This window comes from Vicugna pacos, chromosome 32 (genome assembly GCF_048564905.1).
Source record: "Vicugna pacos chromosome 32, VicPac4, whole genome shotgun sequence".
In the NCBI taxonomy this organism is placed as follows: Eukaryota; Metazoa; Chordata; class Mammalia; order Artiodactyla; family Camelidae; genus Vicugna; species Vicugna pacos.
Window position 1 is genome coordinate 20,976,109 of NC_133018.1, and position 18,601 is coordinate 20,994,709.

General features: G+C 54.2%; 1 protein-coding gene across 4 annotated transcripts in view; it reads right to left on the reverse strand.

The window, feature by feature from the left end:
* The window catches only part of SCARB1 (scavenger receptor class B member 1), a 64,837-nt gene extending 47,518 nt beyond the window's left edge, over positions 1–17,319 (reverse strand). For 2 of the 4 annotated variants that reach the window (XM_072953577.1, XM_031670137.2), the window contains exon 1: positions 16,976–17,256. In XM_072953577.1, coding sequence (XP_072809678.1) covers positions 16,976–17,101 — 126 coding nt within the window. In that variant the 5' untranslated portion in view covers positions 17,102–17,256. Of the gene's footprint in view, positions 1–16,975 lie in introns of all 4 variants that reach the window. The other 2 variants (XM_031670136.2, XM_072953578.1) reach the window with 2 other exon arrangements.
* Positions 17,320–18,601: the final 1,282 nt, after the last annotated feature.

Here is an 18,601-nt window from a genome sequence, read left to right on the forward strand (position 1 = left end):
GCCAAGATCCACCCCTCGGTGCCAAATCCAGGGTGGGGAAAGGCACACAGACCCCCATGGGTGTGATGAAGACGGGAGGATATCCCGGACCAGTGGACACAAACATTGTTTTTCAGGAAGGAACTATTAACCCAAGTTGCATTTGGAGCCAGGACCCGCTGCGGGGCGAGGGAGCAGCGGCTTTTCATGTTGTGCCTTTTGTTTTGAGGCTGTCACTCTTTTCTGTACGTTTTCAACTTTTGTTTTTCATTGCGCCGTATTTCTCTTTCCTTATCTTCTTTTTGATGCCAACAGGGGCCATCTGGGCAAGCACATCCAGCCAAGCTGTCACAAGTGACATGACGACCCGAGGCCAGGCCCCCCGAACTCCTGTGTGTGGGAGCTGAGAAAACTGGCCCCCAAGCAGAAGAGGACATGGGCTTTCAGGAGAAAACCAAGCTCCCAGAGAAGCCAAGAACTAAGACGTGGATTTGAACCTGGGGCTCTGCTGGTCTGAGGGTCGGGGGGCAAACCCCTGGTCAAGCAGAGTCCCCCAAAATTCATGTCCAGCTGAAAACTCAGTGCGACCTTACTGGGAAATCACAACTTTGGAGGTGTGAACAGATTACAGGTCCCCAGATGAGGCCCCCTGGGTCAGGGTGGGCCCTAAATCCAATGACTGGTGTCCTTATAAGAAGTGGCAAGGACCTGGAAGCACACAGAGGGGACGGCCACGTGGGGACAGAGGCCCGCGGAAATTCACACACACATACGCAGTTACACCCCAAGGGGGCCCCGGGCACGCGCTCAGCAGGCCGGGGCTCTGGCTGGTTGCTGGCATGTGGGGTCAGCTACACTATCTCCCCATCCTGAACAAGCTGACCTCTTTCTCTGAGCCTTTTCAGCGGAAGAGAGGCCTCTCACGTCCTCTGTCCTCTCTCCGCAGCTGACCTTGGCCACCAGGGACCAGCAATTTCTGATTAAACCGAGCCCAAGGCCTGGGGTCTGGCCCGAGTTTGCTGTGTGACCTTTCACAAGCCCCTGAAACTCTCTGAGATTCGGACTCCATCCCCACCACTGACTTACAGAAAGAAAAAGGCTCTCACCGACAGCTCAGAAATCAAATGAAAACAGTGGCCATCACAACCACAGACATTCCAGAAGGCCAGAGGGTACGAGGCGCCGGAGCAGATGCGGGATGGAATGGTGACAGCGCTTCTAGAAGGCCCAGTGGGTGACACCGGCTCCCCGCCTCCCCGCTCCCATGCCCTCCGGCCTGGCAGCTCCATGCCCAGCACGTCCCGAGGAAATTCTTAAGAATGTTAAGATGGAAGGTTCCAGGATGTTGACTGTTGTGGGTGGCAGGAATGGACGGAACCAGGCACTCTTCCGGAAAGGAATAAATAAAATGTGAGGAATGTGAACTCGGAAACCCAGGCAGCCGCAAGAAACCACGGGCCACACAAGCATACGGCACCGTGGACAGATATCAAAGACTGGGACAGGACAGGAGAAAAGCAGAGCTCAGACAGGGGTCAGGTACCAAGAGCAAAGTCCGCCCCCCTCCCCGGGGCCCCGGCGGCCCATGTGCCAGACGTGGGGTCTGCCCGGGCGATGCCCAGCTCCAAGCACATGCCCCCCATGAGCCTGCTTGAGCCTTACCTCAACCCGAGGGGAAGGTGTGGTCTGTCTTGGACAGGAGCCTCACCAAGCCCAGAGACCAGAGGTACTTGCCTGAGGTCACACAGCAGGCGAGAGGCAGAGCTAGGACTGGACCCTGCTCCCCCAGTTCTGCAAGCAGATGCCCAGCACCTCCTGAGGGATGAGGGAAGAAGAGGAAGTTGAAGGGGACAAGAGAAAACAGGTAACAGACATCCACAGAGGCTCTCTGCACGTCGGCCAAGAGGTGGAACAAACCGTCTCCCTCGACTGACGGATGAATGAACAGAAAGAGGTCCTTCCACGCAGGGGAGTATGATTCAGCCACAAAAAGGAGTAAAGTACTGACACGTGGTGCAGCAAGATGCACCTTAAAAATGTGATGGGGAGTGAAAGAGGCCAGACACAAAGGACCAGGCACAACATGATTCCATTTATAGGAAATGTCCAGAACAGACAAATCCACAGAGACAGAAAGCCGATCAGTAGCTGCTCGGGAACAAAGGAGCCGGAAGGAAGAAAGAATAGGAAATGGGGTTGGAAATGTCCTGGAAAGAGACAGAGGTGATGGTGACACAACACTGTGAAAGAGCTAAACGCCACTGAACAGATCACTTTAAAATGATTAATTTCATGTTTAGTGAATTTCACCTCTATAAATTTTTTCCCCTTAACGGAGGTGCTGGGGATTGAACCCAGGATCTTATCCATGCCAAGCAGGTGCTCCATCACTGAGCTATACCCACCCCTCACCTCTATAGATTATTAAATAGAAAGCTCATGATGGGACTGAACTGATGCAACCACTCTGGAAAACAGTCTGGCACTTCTGGATTATGTCGAAGATGCACAGGCCATGATTGGCAGTCCTTCCCCTTCTTCTGGACCCAAGAGGAAGTCGGGCCTGTGCCCTCTGGGCCAAGATAGTTCACAACCCAGAGCTGGAGATACTCATGGCTTAGACAGAGAAACAATGACAGCCTCCTGGAATATTATACAGCCATGAAGATAGAGTGTAGTTTACTGCAACAACGTGGATGGATCTCACACACATAGTGGGACGCAAGGACAACAAGACAGAAAAAAAAACCAACAGAGTATGTGTTCCGTCAGGGCTGGAATGCCATAGCAAAATATCACAGACAGGGCAGATTATAAACAACAGATACTTATTTCTCACGGTCAGGAGGCTGGGGATCTGAGATCAGGGTACCAGCATGGTCGAGTGAGGACCCTCTCCTGCTTGCAGACTTCTCACTGTGTCCTCGCTTCATAGAAGGGGCAAGGGAGCTCTCTGGGGTCTCTTTGTTTGTTTTTCCTGGGGTCTCTTTAATAAGGGCATTAATCCTATTCATGGGGGCTCCACCCTCACGACCTCATCACCTCCCAAAGGCCCCACCTCCTAGCACATCACTTTGGGCAACAGGACTTCGAACATGTGACTTTTGAGGGGACACAGACATTCAGACCATAGCAGTATGATTCCATTTAACCCAAGTTCACCATCAGACAAAACTAAACGCAGTGTTTAGGGAGGCAGACAGCAGGCCACAGGGGAAAGCTGGGAGCAAGCACAGTTTCCTGGGCAGGGGCTTCTGGAGAGCAGATGAGGTTCTGCTTTTTCATCTGGGGACGATCACACTGAGGGTCATTTTAGTTATTTATTGAACTGCGTGTGTCCGGGCACTTTCCTTGAAGTGCGCAGCATTTCACAACAAAAAGGAATCAAAGTGGGAAAGTGGAAGCAGGAGGCTGCAGCAGGTGGAATCCGGGGAGCCTGGGAACAGGCAGCTGAAGGAAGTCCCGGGGCCTAGAGAGTCTTTCAAAGCTGCCAAGGGATTCCGGCTGCAGCGGGCTCAGAGCCGAGTAAAGCCAGAGTGACCTCCACCTGCCAGCCAAGGGGCCAGATGGGGCCGGGGGATCTGGCACAAGAATTTGTGCAAGGCTCAGAGGGATGGGCGGGGGGAGATGAGAAGGTTCCCCCACCACCACCTGCCATCCCATTCCCACCCGACAGGCCCTGGCACCCCACCTTCCCAGCCCACAGGCCATCATGCCTCAGGGGCGCTGGGAGAAGGGGAGGGCTGCGGTGGAGGGGACAGGCTGGCCCAGGGCCACCGGAAGAATCCACGCGTCTGGGCGTGAGGGCAAGGAATGAGAGCTGAGAAAACCAGGAAGCAGATGGCGGGGCGGCTGAGAGAGGCTGGGCCAGAGAGAACCACTGGCTTCTTCCAGTCCGAGGGGAGGTTCACGCACGCCCCGGAGCCCAGGCCCGCTGCGGGGTGGGGCTGCCAGGCTGGGGGAGTCCAGACGCCCACCCCAGCTCAGCCAGGAGAGCTCTACTCCCATCTGACACACAAGGGGACTTCTGTGTAGGGATCTGTCGGAAGAAAACGTGCACTCACGAGGAAACAATTAGATAAATCCCCCGCGTGGGACATTCTGCCAAAACACCGGCCCAGTCCCTGCACCAACGCCAGTGCTGCGACAGCCCCAGTAAGAAGAACAGGGCTGGAGGACCGGCCCGGAGTAAAGGAGGAGGAAGAAACAGCGAAACAGGGCAAAGGACCTGATTCAAACAATCAAAACCCAAAAACCGCTGTGCAGGGTGCTCCTGGGACAGCAGGGAATCCGAATGTCAACTGAGTGTTAGGTGAAATCATCCCGAGCCTTGCGGAGTGCGACCGTGGTCTGCGGCTACGGAGAAGAAGATCCCTGCATCCTTAAGACCGCCACGCTGCAGCACTCTGGGCCGCGACGCCACGACGTCTGCAAGCAACTCGCAAATGGTCTGGCACCGAGAGACAGACAGGCAGGCGGGCGGAGACTGAGAACGCAACGCAGCAAAGTGTGATCGGGGGAGCTCGGGAGACGGCCCCAGTGGTCCGCTGCACAGTCCGACACTGCGATTCTTCCAAAACTGAGCTTTTTCAAGCTGAAACGTCGGCGCGAGAAAAGAACACGTCCAGCTGCTTTACGGATTGTTTCGCAAGTCTGGAAGCCCCCTCACGGGAACGGCTGGTCCGTCCACACCGCGGGCCGGTCACGGTCACCCGGATACCCGTTCAGAGCTACCCAGGTGATCGGGCAAGATTCAGAGAAGAGACCACCGAGTGAGAAAAGCAAGACACGGAAAAGTGGGCCTAGTATGGTCCCATTTGGGTAAAATGACTGACTCGTTCCTCTATACATGTGTCTATAAAGTTCAGAGGCCAAACACTTACATGACTTATATTCTAAGTGCTCTATACGTGCCAACTCCCCCATCTTCCTAAGAGTCCTGTACAAGAGATACTTCCGTTAATTCCATTTTACAGAGGGGAATCAGGCACAGAGAGGTTAAGCCCCTTGCCCAAAGACACACAGCTGGGAAGTGGCAGAGCCAGAATCTGAATCCAGGCTGTCTGGCTCTTGGGTCCCCCTGAGCTCCTGGATGCCCAACCCCTGGCCCAGAGAGAACCCTGGGGGGTTGAGAATTCATGCCCGACCTTGACAGCGACATGTCCTGTCCGACACCGCCTCACCTGGCACCGCCTTGGAGTGCCCCACATTCCTCTCTGCCCCATGCCTTTCACCCAGGTGGAAGGCTCTTATGTGGGCACAGAGGCCGCTCTCGGCACACAAAGCGATGATCCCAGGAACCCTAGCGGCCTAGCTGTCCAAGTGGGTCCTTCCCACACACACAGCTGCGCGCTGTCCTAGGTGAAGAAGGCTGTGCCGCAGGATGTGGGGCAAGGGCCAGCGGGCTGGCAGCCGTCCACCCAGGGGACTGTGGATGACAGGCATGCTGGTTCACATTGCAGAACATACCTGCTGCTGCTTCGACGGTTCCAGACCCACTCCTCCACATCTGTGCTGGGCAGATTCTGATAAGGCCAGAGTCTTTGCTCAGCCCTTCCCCCACACCCCCCAACCCAGGGCAGACAAAGCCTGCACTTGGCACACTTTGCCAGCCCTGACACCTCTCCCAAACTGTTGCCAGGAGGTGGTCAGGCAGGGGTGCAGACAGGGGATCCTGGGGACTTTCTGCCTGAAGGATGCTAGCTAGTGACTTGCTTTTATAACTACTTGGCCTCTTCCAAGCCCTGCTCCCCCAGCCCGTCTAGCCTCCACCCACTTCTTGTGCCCACTTGGGACAGTCCTCCCTGCCAGCACTCACTGCTAATTTGCTCTGTGGCCTTACTTAAATCCCTGCTCCCTCTAAGTTCCGGTGTTCTCAAAGGAAAAATAAAAGATGGAACTGAGTAAAACCCAAGTTCCAGATCTAACAATCTGAGTTTCTGAAAACTTCCCTGATTAAAAACAATTAGCTGATAAGCTACCATCCCTTCAAGAGGTCTTGAGTAGAGCCAAAGAAAATAATCTCTAATACTATAATAGCAAGAGGCAATGAGATCAAGTGAGGAAGCTATTTTGGGGCAAAGGGCCCATCAACCATTTTTGCTGCCTGTCACCCTTTCCTCCTTCTGCTAACAGTCTCCCCACACACACATCTTTTCCTTTAGGGTACCACTCTTACCCCACCTCAGTCCCTCTGCTTTGGGAGAAAAAAAGATTTCCTTCTCCAGCTCCAAGGATGGGCATGGAATCTAAGCCTGACCAATCAGTGCAGTCCATTTCTCCAGCAACAGCGACTGGCTCAGGGATAAGCATTATGAGACAAGCTCAGCCAATCAGAGTTCATGAGCAATCACACCACAACTTTCCCCAGTCACTGGGAAAATTCTCTAAGTACCCTTGAAGGTCCCTCCGTAAGGTTCCCTTTGGAGCTCCTGGGGAAATTCAAAGCAGCCAGTTTCTCCCCCGTGTGTGGCACAGGCCATGTGTGTGCTGAGCCCCAGACGGAGCGGCTGGTGACTGATACAGAAGCATCCATACAAAGAAACGAATCTTTAACTCGGACTCCATTCAGGCTGGACCCTCAGGAGGAACAGCAGGACCACAAGAAACTCCCCCCCCCCATGCTCTCTCTTTATTGATCACAGGTAAATGATTCCACACGGTTGAAATGATGTGCGATCCTGCACGTATGGCGTAAAATCACCAACAAATGGGACCTGGGTCTCCCAACTCCAGCCTCACACAGTTTCCGCTCATGAGGACAAGAAACATAAATGGCAAATCGACTATATTTCAATTTTTAATAATTTTAAATAAAAATAAAAAACAAAAGTAAAAAGAAATAAAAACAAAGTAATAATGGTAAAATATGAAAAAAAGAAACATAAACGATTCCACTTTAATGCTGAACTTGGGCTTAAATGCAGCAGGAGAGAAATACCTTCTCACCCGAATCCAAGACGCAGCGGGAAGATCCCTTCCCCCTCGGACAGGCAGCGCAAGGTGGCCCCAGACCAGCCTCCACACCTCCCTTGGACGCGACAGGTGCTGTTTCTTTACCCACCACCCACAGACGGCCCTGACATCTTTGTAAACCTGTGTCCCTTCCTCCTGGCCACTCCACCTTCATGTTGGGACAGAGAAGGGGCCAATCAGAAGACACCAGCACTCAGCCAGGAGAAACAGCCAGTCACTGGAATCAGAGAGAAGTCTCTAGAATCCAGGCAGGGCTCGTTAAGACTCAGGCCCTGAATCCACGAATGCATCACAGAGACCAGGCTCCCAGGTGCTCCCTGGTGCCAGGCACACAGATAGCGGTGGAAGTGCCAGTTCTGGAAGCCAAGGAGTCTGGGCTCCAAAGACCATGCTTTTGAAGACCCCCAACTGGGATGCTCTCACTGCCCTGGCCCAAGGTCCCACCCCAGCCCAGGGCCCCCCAGCTGTGGGGTACAGTCGTGAACAAGACAGACAAGGTCCCTGCTTCATGGACTCTCAAGCAACAATATAATTCCAGAGAATGGTGGAGGCTTAGCAGATACTAACATGGAGGGCTCATAACAGAGGTGGGTGGGGTTCGTGGCAGGGGGTGTTGGTGGTCAGCAGGCATCTTCTTCAAGAGGCCACACTTGAGCTGAAACAGAAGAGGAACCAAGCAAAAGAGCCAGAAGGAAAAAGCATTCCTGGGAGAAGGACCAGTCTGTGCAAAGGCCCTGTGGTGTGGTGGAGGAGAAGAACCACCTGTGAGGCCGCAGCAGGGAGAGAATGTTGGCAGTAGAGGCAGGTAAGGGGCTTACAGGCCACGGGGTAGATGGTTTCATACGACATGCCAGAAGGTTTTAATCAGGGTAGTGAAACGATCTGGTCTGCATTATGTTAGAGAGAGACTCTGGCTTCAACAGAGAGGACTGACAGCAGAGTGGCACAGACAGGAGCAGACAGCCTGGTGAGGAAGCCCCTGCAGCGGGCGAGAGGCAGGGTGTGGCGTGGGGGCCGTACAGGGGGAGGGGAGCAGTCCCCATGTCCCTGCACACGCACAGGGTGACAACCTGCCACTTGTCACAAACCTGCCTGTGAAACCACCCTCCTCTTCTAAACATCCATTCAATAAATAAATATTTGAGAACCTACGTTAAGGTGTCAGGCGTCGTTCCAAGTGCTTGGGACACAGCGATGAACAAAAAGCCTGGTCCCTGCCTTCATGGGCCGGACATTCTCACAGGGAGAAACGGACAAAAAACAATAAACAGGATGCGCAGGTGAGTCAGTAGGTGGCAGGGCTACAGAAAAAACCAGCAGGGTAACAGACAAAACCAGCAGGGTAGGCAGGGTTGGGAGCACTGGGGAACGGGGAGGGAACTTGCAATATTAGAAAGGGGAGATTCGTGAGCAAGAGAGATCTGAACAAAAGCCTGGGTGGGGGAGGTGGGAGAGCGAGACATGCACATATCACATCAGGGAAAGGCTTGTGGGCAGAGGCAAGAACTAAGGCAGAAGTGCCAGCAAGTCTGAGGAATGGCCAGACGGGCCATGTGCAAGGTCAAGGTGAAGGGAAGGGCAGAAAGGGGCCAAGAGCCTAAGGCACAGGCCTCAATGGCCAATGTTGAGGGCTCACCTTGACTCAGAGGGGACGGGGCGGGACCCAGCAGGGCCTTCAGCAAAAGAGGGTGGTGCTCTGAGTGCAGTTTTAAAAGAATTCCTTTGGCTGCTGTGCTGAAAAAACCCGACCAGGGAGCAGAGGTGGACACAGGGAGGCCTGCAAGAATCCAGTCAGAGCGGATGGTGCCTTGGACCAGGGTGGTGACCATGGCTTTGGAGAGGAATGTATGGATTCTGGATAGATCTTGAAGATGAAGCCATACAGCGTCCTGATGGCTCAATGTGGGAAGTGAGAGGGAGTCGAGGCTGACTCCAAGGCTTTCGGCCTGGGCAGCTGGAGGACCGGGGAGCGACAGCCTGAGATGGGAGGATGGCGGGAGGGATGGGGTTTCGGGGGGAGGGACGGGAAGGAGGGTGCAGGCCGAGGTGAGTGGGAGCCACCTCTGCCCGCCCAAGTCAAGGGATGGAGTTGGCCACTGGCTGCTCGAAGACAGAGTTCCGGGGGTTAGATCTGGGCCTGGGATGTCAATTTGGGAGGGGCCGGGACAGAGCCAGACTTTGACACGTGAGACTGGGTGAGCTCAGGGCATGAGCGCTGGGATGTGCCCATGGCAGGTGGTCAGAGAGATAAGGAGACACCAGCATCTGAGACCAAGGACAGCCCGCCAGCCCGCCGGCCAAGTAGGAGGGACCCCAGGAGAGCAGCCATTGAAGTGTCTCAAGAGTCTTTTAAGAAGCTTCCAGAAAAGGTGGAAGGAACTTTACCCAAAATGCCAGGAAGCGAACATGGGTCAGGCCACTCCTGTTCCTTCCCTCTGCCCAGCATGAAGCCGGCGGGAAGAGGAGGAAACTGCGGGGTGGAGGTGGGGGACAGAAGCCAGACAATGAGCCAGCAGAGGCCTGGGCCCCCAGGAGCCCGGACCTCTGGGTTTGGGGATGTTCTGAGCAGCCCGAGCAGCTTCAAATCAGGACCCACATCGTCCCTAGGAAAACTGTAACTTGCCAGCTCCCGGGCCCAGGGAAGCTCCAAAGCCATTTTTTGTTTCTCTTTACATTTCAGCTCCAGTGGCCACTCCCGGGGCCAGTGGAGGCCAAGGTCGCATTTGAACCAGGGGGAGGGAGATGAGGTACATAAAAGAACTTCTCCTTTTGTTCTGTCTTTTTCACTTTGGCTGAGCCCTAGAGTTGAATTCTTTGCACCATCGATGTGTTTATGCGGACGGAGACGCTAGATTTTTGAGGTGTTGAAGGGCTGGGGGCGGACGCTCGGAACCAAATTCACTAGTTCTAAGATTATGAGCCAGAAGAGTCTGCATCAGCCTTGTGGCTGAAACCAGCCTTGAGGGTGGCTCACGATCCCAGGAGCCTCCCTGCTGCTGACCAAGAGCACAGGGATCAGCCTTCTTGCACTGTGACCACTAGAGGACCCCCAGATGCCGATGGGACAGACATGCCTTTGCCGGGTCTCCAGAGGGACCCAACGCGCCCAAGGGAAACCTCAGTATGCAAGCCCTCGACACCAGCTCACTTCCCACCCGTCTGCTAGAAGTTGAAGGCCAGAGCAGGATGATTCCAGGAAGCAGAACTGAACCAAATTCTAGCCAATCACGTGACTCACGGAGTGGCGGCACCGCAAGTATCAGTCATTCCAGGAAGGGATGGAGAACATTTCACTGCATGGGAAGAGCCAGGCTGCACTGAACACAGCCCCGGTGCCGGGCCTCAGGAAGGTGCCTGAGTGTACACTGCACATCCCAACACACGCAGACGCGTGTTAACACTGAAATACCACGTTAATCTATAACCATATACCCCCAGTACGAGTGGGCACACGTCCACACGTGTGCATGTGAGCCCACCCACGTACACATGTGTACCAACACACGTGGGCCCACGTGTGCCCAGCCACCACGTGGGTGCACCCATCGGCACATGTACATATATATGTCCGTGCACCTGCACACATGCGCCAACACAGACCCTGCGTTCCATGCTGACACATGCGGACACACAACACGTGCGTGCGTGCTTTAGCGCATGCGTGTTCCCGAGCCAACAGGTGTGGTCACGTGTCACCAGTCACGTGTGTAGAACCAGCACACGTGCGCACACATCAACACACACAGAGACATACACACGCACACTCATGAAGCCAGAAAAGCAAATCCATCAGGAGCAAAGAGGGAAACAAAAATAACTGACTCTCAGCGAAACTAAAAATAGCCCGTGTTTTTCAGCTGCCGCGGAGTCAGCGGCAGCCGCCCTCCCACGCACCGGAGGACTCAGAAGTCCCGGGCAGGAAAGGAGAATAAAAACACAACAGCATCGGGGCACACCTGCGACCCTGCTGCTCCCCCCACCCCAGGAAGGGACCCCCGCCACCTATGGCCACAGGCCAGTTCTACAGTCTTGCCCTCCACGGCCAGACGTGGCCAGATGCAGTCAGGCTAGGGCCCCAGGACGCCCTCCGAGACGCGACCCCGGGGCTTTCTGGAGCTCCTGATGGAGGGCCGGGCACAGAACTGGCCGGGCAGACCCTGCAGGACAGTCAGGGCCACCCTGAGGGTCGCTGCAACCACAAGCCAGGGAGAGGCCATCTCTCCCCAGCTTCCCTTGGCATCTGTGATTCTTGAACGTGTCCAGACCAGGGCATGGAGGGGGTAGCTCAGTGGTGTAGCACGTGCTCAGCATGCACTAGGTCCTGGGTTCAATCCCCAGTACCTCCATTATAAAAGTAAACAAGTAAATAAATAAATAAGACCTAATTACCCCTCCCCTAGGAAAAAAAAACCGAACCTAGAACATGCCCAGGCCTATGAGACTGCCCTGGGGGCACCCTGTACCCCCAGTTTGGCGAGGGAGTGACTATAAAGAGGAAGGCCTGGGAGGGACCCCACTGACCCAGGCGGAGGCTATGGAAGGGGCTGCTGAGAAAGGGGGGGAGCGGGCAGGACAGGGCCCTGGGGCAGCTGGCTCACTGGGTTGCAGTCTTGACTCTGTGTGACCTGGGCCAAGTGACTTCCATTTCCCTTAATAAAAGAGTGACAACGGGAGCTATTTAGATACTAAATGAGGTGAGAAGTGAGTTAATACACGAAAAACACGTAGAACAGCCTCTGGTTAATAAGAGTGGTCTCTCCCCAACCCCCACTTATTAGCCGATGGGCAAAGGAGATTTGCCAGAGGCAGGGCAGGGCCTTGGGTGGCTGGGTGGCTCCCACTGAGGAAGGAGGGGGCTAAATAGAGTCTGAGGATGGGGAAGGGGTAGGGGCTGGGGAGAGGCTAGAGAAATATGACCTCAGAGTGCTTACCACCTGCTCATGCCGCCATCCTATCATGAACCCAGGTGCTGCTCTGACCCTCGGGGACACTGCAGGGACAGCGACAGCCCTTGCCCCTCCTCACAACGGAGAAAGAGAACACACAAATAAACACGGGCCACAAAGGGGGCCACTTTTAGGGACATGAGGAGTGAGCTATGCAGATATCAGAGAATGAGCTTTCCAGGCAGTGGGGAAAGCAAGCCAGGGTTTGGTGGGACCAAGGATTTCAAAGAAGTGAGCGTGGTAGGTGAGCAGGGAGGCCAAGGGGGCTGCAGTGAGACGGGGAAGGAGGGCTGGATCGTGGTGGGGGTGGCGGAGCTCCAGGCCACCGAAATGACCTTGGTGTTCACTCAGAGTGAGAGAGGAACCTCGAAGGGTTGTGAACAGAGGGGGCACGTGATCTGATGAGTGTTTGATCCCTCTGGCTGCTATGGAGACCAGAGGTGAGACTACTGCACTGGTCCAAGCAGTGGATGGAGGAGGCTGTCATGATGGAGATGTTGAGAAGGGGTCAGAATGCAGATTTTTGTTTCAAGGTAAAGCGGACAGGATTTGCTGGTGGACCAGACACAGGGGTATCGGGAGAAGCGTGCAGTCAAGGCTGGCCCAAGGCTGTTGCCTCTACTCCTGGAGGGAACGAATGGAAGTGTCTTTTATTGAGATGGGGAACACAGACAGGGGAGATTTTGGCAGCTGGAGAAATTAGTAGATGAAGCTCGCAAGGCTGATTCCAGCCAGAAAACTTAGAGACAGCTGAAGGGAACTCAGCTTCCCCCCCAAGCTTGAACAAGGCCATGAAGCCCATTGTGGCACCTGATGGCCCCACAGACGAGCCCTGTGGCCCAGAAGCAGTGAGGGGGTCCCTCCCCGCATCCACCGGCGGGGCCTTCCCTGGTGGACCAGAGACACACAGTAACTTGGAAATATCCCCCCAGGCTCCTGAACCCTGCTTCCTACTCCATTCATTCCACACATGCTAGGCTCAGTTCTAGGCCGTGGCTACGAGAGAACCTTTCCTCCTGGGGTTTGCCTCCGAGCCCTTTTAACACACACACCCCAGCAAGGTCACCTGGGCAAATTACTCTCTTAAGCTTCTGTTTCCCTCACTGTTGATGATGACAAGGAGCCATGTATCACAGAACTCCCTCCCCCAGGACTAAACGAGATGATTGACATTCACAAAGATGCCTGGCACAGTCATCCCCAATTACACTTATTACTGCACTCAGTCTGAACACCTCTTGTCCAAACCTACCCACCAAGGGAAAGGAGAAGAAATGGGTCTCATTCTCCCCCAAGGCCTCCTAGGGACCTCAATTCACAGGGCCCCGCCACCGAGTGCCTCCCGCATCCTACATCTAAGTCACCTGGCCATTCTTTGGGGGAAAGCTATGGGTTCGTTACTAAACACATAATACATGAATACATTCTCCTCATTAGAAAAAAAAGGGTAGGAACATTATAGATAAAGTGTTAAGTTTCCCTTCACCACAATCCCAGTCCCCCCCGAGAGTAACCAGTTTTGTCAGTCTGGTGCACATCCTTCCACACCTTTTTCTGTGCTTTTCCATGTACTAATAGTAACCCAGTGAAAATACAGAATATTATTTGTGGAGTTCTGTTTTTTCAACACAAGTACCCTCAGAGCTTTTTTCAATTAGAAATGTGTTTTTTTCTACTTTTCTGTGCCAAAACATAAATATCTAGCTCCTTCTAACTTTGGCCTAAAAGTCCAACAGGGGCATAGAAAGAAAGTTCCTGCTTTACTTTTTATGCCCCTGTTGAAGTGGAGACCCAGATTTGGCAGTCAAGATTCCTGCCCACCAGTGCCACAAGGTGTGTAAACCCCAGCAAGCTTTGTTGTGCCTCAGTTTCTTTACCTGTAGGAAGGAAAAATCCTGTCATATTTCATAAGGATGTGATACCACTCAAATGAGAGACCAGGTACATTGAAGGCATTTTCACACACAAGTAACTGCCTTTGTATTTTATCATCTTGCCAGAAAGCAAACTAATCTGACCCCTGCCTCAGCGCTAAAGACACAAGCCCTGGTTTAGAGCTGAAGTAACTGGCCCAAGGCCCCCAGCTAGCAAACTGCACTGCCACCCTGGATTTCAAACTGACCCAGGTTTCAAAACATGTCTTATCCCTACCCTACCCCATTAGCAACCTGAGAAATGTAACTCACATGCATCAGGTGAATCCCCCAAAATGATAATGATCAATGGGTAATCACCAATAATGGCAGAGGTGTGGGGAAGTGGGTACTTTCAGACTCTGTTGATGGGAACCAGAAAAGCTAGAGATCTTCGGAAGGGCCATTAGGCTGTGAGTTATCAAAATTCAAACTAGACAGACTTACAGGTCTAGAGGCTTCTCTTCTAGAAATGTGCCTGGTGGAAGGGTTCCTACATGTACACAAAGAGGTACATGTCAGGATGGTCCCTGTTCATTTGTCGGTGATAGAGAAAATTATCAGTCAATAGAGAAACAGGTAAATAATGAAGTGTACAGCCATTCGAAGGAATACTATGCAGCAATGAAAATGTGATAGATTTATATGTTCTGGCATGGAAAAATTTCCAAGCAATACCTGTGAACTGAAAAGCAATCTGCAGGCAATTTATATGTAGTTTAGTTCAATATAAGTAAAAAATATATATTAATGCATATAAATTTCATCTCGATGAAAGTCTAGAAAGATACTCTCAGGTGATGGTGGTACCATCATCTGAGAGGAGAGGAGGGGAGAAAGGAAATAAAATGGGGGGAAATGTTTTTCCCTCCACTTGAATATTTTTTTTTTACAAAGAATTCATGCCTTTAGATACATGGACTTCTTGAAACAAAAAAAATTTTAAAAAAAAAGAAATTGAAGCACAAGGCCTCCCATTCAAGTTGTACATGGACATGTATGTAGCCAAAGAAAACACCAGCAGGCAGTGCTTCCCTCTCCCAGCGTCCCACCCGCTCGGTCCCCTAAACACCAGCATTCTTCTTCCAAGGGAAGGCACTTGGCCGGGACTCCGTCTGAGCTGTCCAAGAAGTAGCTGTCACCGGCTGGGCTCGCCTTTGGTGCCTTCAAGCCACTCGGCCCCAAACCAGTCACTTTTGGGAAATTCATACAGGAGGCTGGGCGGCACTCACCCAAATTTAAGACCGGAAATCTTAGCTCTGGGACAACTGAGACCAGCAGAGGCGCCTTCCTCTCTGGAAGCCCAGGGGAGGAATGGTAAATTACGGAGTGCATGCGTGTGTGCGTGAACACACACACACACACACATGCACACACTCACTCACGTGGAGACATCCTTAATCTGGCTGACAGCCATAAAAAGAAAACACCTGAGTTAAGTCCAAGAAGGACTGGGCTGACAAGATTCTTCATCGGCTATAAATCTCACCCACCCCCACACCCCCAAAGCAAGAGATTCTTTGCACTTAATCTCGACAGGCTCCCCATGCTCACGCCGCCTGAGTGACAGTCTCTCCAGGGTGCACACGGTACAGAAACCACAAATTTGGCGGGCGTTTACAGCCGGCTTGCACTGAGATAAACCTCGCACTGCTACTTTGGAAAGCAAAACAGATACAACCCCAGGAAAGATGCAGCTCTGCCACCCTCGCTCTGAGGTTTCCCCACACAGCATTTTCCCACCATCTCGAGGCAAAAAACAAACAAAAAACAAAAAACCGATAAAGAGAAACTCAGTGCTCAGTGTCACCATTGGCGAGCATCTCCTTGCAATCAGATCACAGGATTTAATTTGACAAGAATTTGAAAACCGAAAAAAAAACAACAAAAAACACAGTGTAGCCAAGATGACTCAGACAACTGCTTACCCAAAGACCTTGAGGAAAACTAAACTTGCCCCATCTTTAAAGCGGAGAAATGGCAGTTGAGTCTAAGCAGATGTAGCTTTCATTCATTCATTCATTCATTCACCTCCCAAGCATCCTGTGCTGGGCACGGGGCACAGACATGGAATGTGGGCAAGTCCCCATTCTCAAGAGTTTCCCCTAAAATGGGCGAACGGAAACAGAAATTAACTAGCAAGTGACGATTCCCACAGCTTTACCCCAGCTCTGCAGCCTGGCTGGATTTTGGGCCAAGACAAGCCTCAGCTTCCCCTCCTGGCCCCGCAGGTACTGGCCCTGGTTCCAAGCTCTGAATGCTTTTAGCTCAAGTGTGATACTCTGTAATCTCCCCGTCCTTCTGTAACTCCAGGCTCATTCAGACAGGCCGCCCAGACACCCAGGGCAGAGTCTGACGGTCTGAAGGCCAGCTGATGGCCTTAATTTGCCACTCTGGTTAAAAGGGCAGTGGTGTATAAGGTTAGGTTCAGAGGAAAGCTCTCAGGCTGTGGGCTCCCGAAGGACCCTGCTTATGCAGCCTGGGGCTTATGCCTGCCTCTGTGTGAATCTGGGGAGAAAATCGGCTTATCATTTCCAATCTGCATCAGGAAGGCAGTGCCAGGGGAGGACAGAGCTGCCCATTCTGCCTCTGAGAAGGGGTTTGTATGGGCAGATTCTGGATAGCAGAAAATGCTCTCCTGACCAACTATCAGGGCCTGGGCACCCGTGTGAGTCTCACAGAAGTACATGAATGAAGGGTTCCTGTCCTCATGGGCTCACAGGAAACAAGCAAAATGCAGCCCTAGTTTTACCAGACAGTGGCACAGGCTGCTACAGTAAAGAGGAAAGAGGCATGCGAGCTCGCTCCTGGGCTCCTCTCCGGGCAACACGGAAAAGCAGCCACTTTCCCAGGCTCCCCCTGGCCCCAGACCCCCCTTAAGGTGCGGTCAGGTTCCCAGGTGGTCTCTGACTCAGGCTTCCCCAACCCCAGCCTGGACCTCCAGCAAAGGCCCTGGGTGCCCTCCTTGGCCCCCAAACTCAGCATGTGTCTTCGGTAGGGGAGACTCTGGTGCTCAGGGTCCCGGGCCCAGAGGGCAGATCCCGGCTCCAGGTCGCCACCCTACAGGCTGCGGCTGCGCGCCTGGCTCTCCTCAGTGCCCAGTGCCCTCCAGCCCCCGGACAGGACAGCACGCGCAGACCCCCGGCCGGGCCCCTCACCCACCTTGAGGACTTGCTGCTTGATGATCGAGGGCACCATCACGATCATGACGGCGCCCAGGACGGCGCACAGCAGCCCCGCGAAGCCCAGCGCCACCGCCGCCCGGCGCGCTCGAACGTGGCTGCCCATGTCTGCGCGCCGTGGCACCCGCGCGGCGCTGGCAGGGCTCCTGTGCGCTTGTCGGGGGAAGGAGACGGGGACGGAGGCGACAGAGGCAGCAACTCCGGGGACCGGAGCGGCACGGCGGGCCCCTGACAGCAGCGCACGGAGGACCAACCAGGTAGGTGGCCAGCGATTTTATGCGCCATCGCTGGGGCGGACCGCCCCCGGGACGCCCTGGGCGCGGGGATTCGGAGGCCAGCGGGCGGGGCGACGGGGCGGGGCCTAAGTTAGCAAGGGGCGTGTCCGGGGCGGGTCGAGGATCGGACGGTCCTAGTGGGGCGGGGCCACGGCCGCTGGCCCCGCGCCCAAGCGTCAGTTTCCGCAGGAGGGAGCAGTGGAGGGCTCGTGGACCGCGTGAGACGTTGGGCCTGGCTCGCCTCCTCTCCAGCCCTGTCCCCGTCCTCATGCCCACCTGCTCCCAGCTCACTCCCATCCCTGATTCTCCCACCTCTCCATTTTCTCCCCGCTCCTCATCTGCCTCTCTCCTCCTGCCCCCCTCTTCAGCCCTCCTCCCCTCCCACTTCCTCTGTCGTGAGCATCATCATTGTTCATATTTAGTAGGAATTTCTCTCCTCTGGCAGAAACCCCAGCGCCCCTGCCCCTACCTCTGAGACCTCACCCCCCCCCCGCTCGCCCGCCCCACACATACACGCGTGCGCGCGCGCCGGTCTACACACACGTGCACACACATTCTTTCCCAGCCTCTCTCTCCCTGGATCAAGTCTAACAGACTCCTGCCTCGGGGCCTTGGACACCCACGACTATTCTGTTCCCCCAGATATCTGCCCGGCTCCTTCCTTCACGGCTGCTGGCCGCCTTATCAGAAAGGCCTCCCCGTCTACCCTGTGTGAAATAAAATAGCGCCAGCTCTCCCAGCTCACCCCTCACCCTTATCACCCAGCACCACCTGGCATGTTCCTCGTTCACTTGACCTAGCATTCTGACCACCGTCACCTGGAACCTGACTGCTACATACAGGCAGAAGCTTTGTCTCTCTGGCCCCCTGTCCTAACCCCCAGTAGCCGCTTGAACACTGCCAGGCTGGGAATGCTCGCTCCCGATGAACATTCTAGAATGAACCAGCCAGGCGCCTTCTAGGTGCCTGGCCCTGTGCTAAGTGCCTTGCACACAGCAGCCCATTTTACAGGTAAGGAAACAGACACAGAGGGGTCAGGTTAACATATCTAAGTTCCTGCCTCCGAATGAACAGCGAGACACAGTGGGGGAGTGAGCCAATGTAAGATGGGTGATTGGAGATGAGTGCCCCAGGAAAATCAAACAGGTACGCTCCCCTGCAGTCCTCCACCGCGCCCGCCTGGCCTGCCCCTAGGGCCTGCACCCCCCACCCCGCATGGTGCTCTGGACCTCTGATGTAGGCCAACCCCCTCATTCTCTAGATGGGGTCACACAGGGATGGGAGGACAGCGTCCCCGACACCTGGGTACGGCAGGCCAGTCCCTGAGGGCT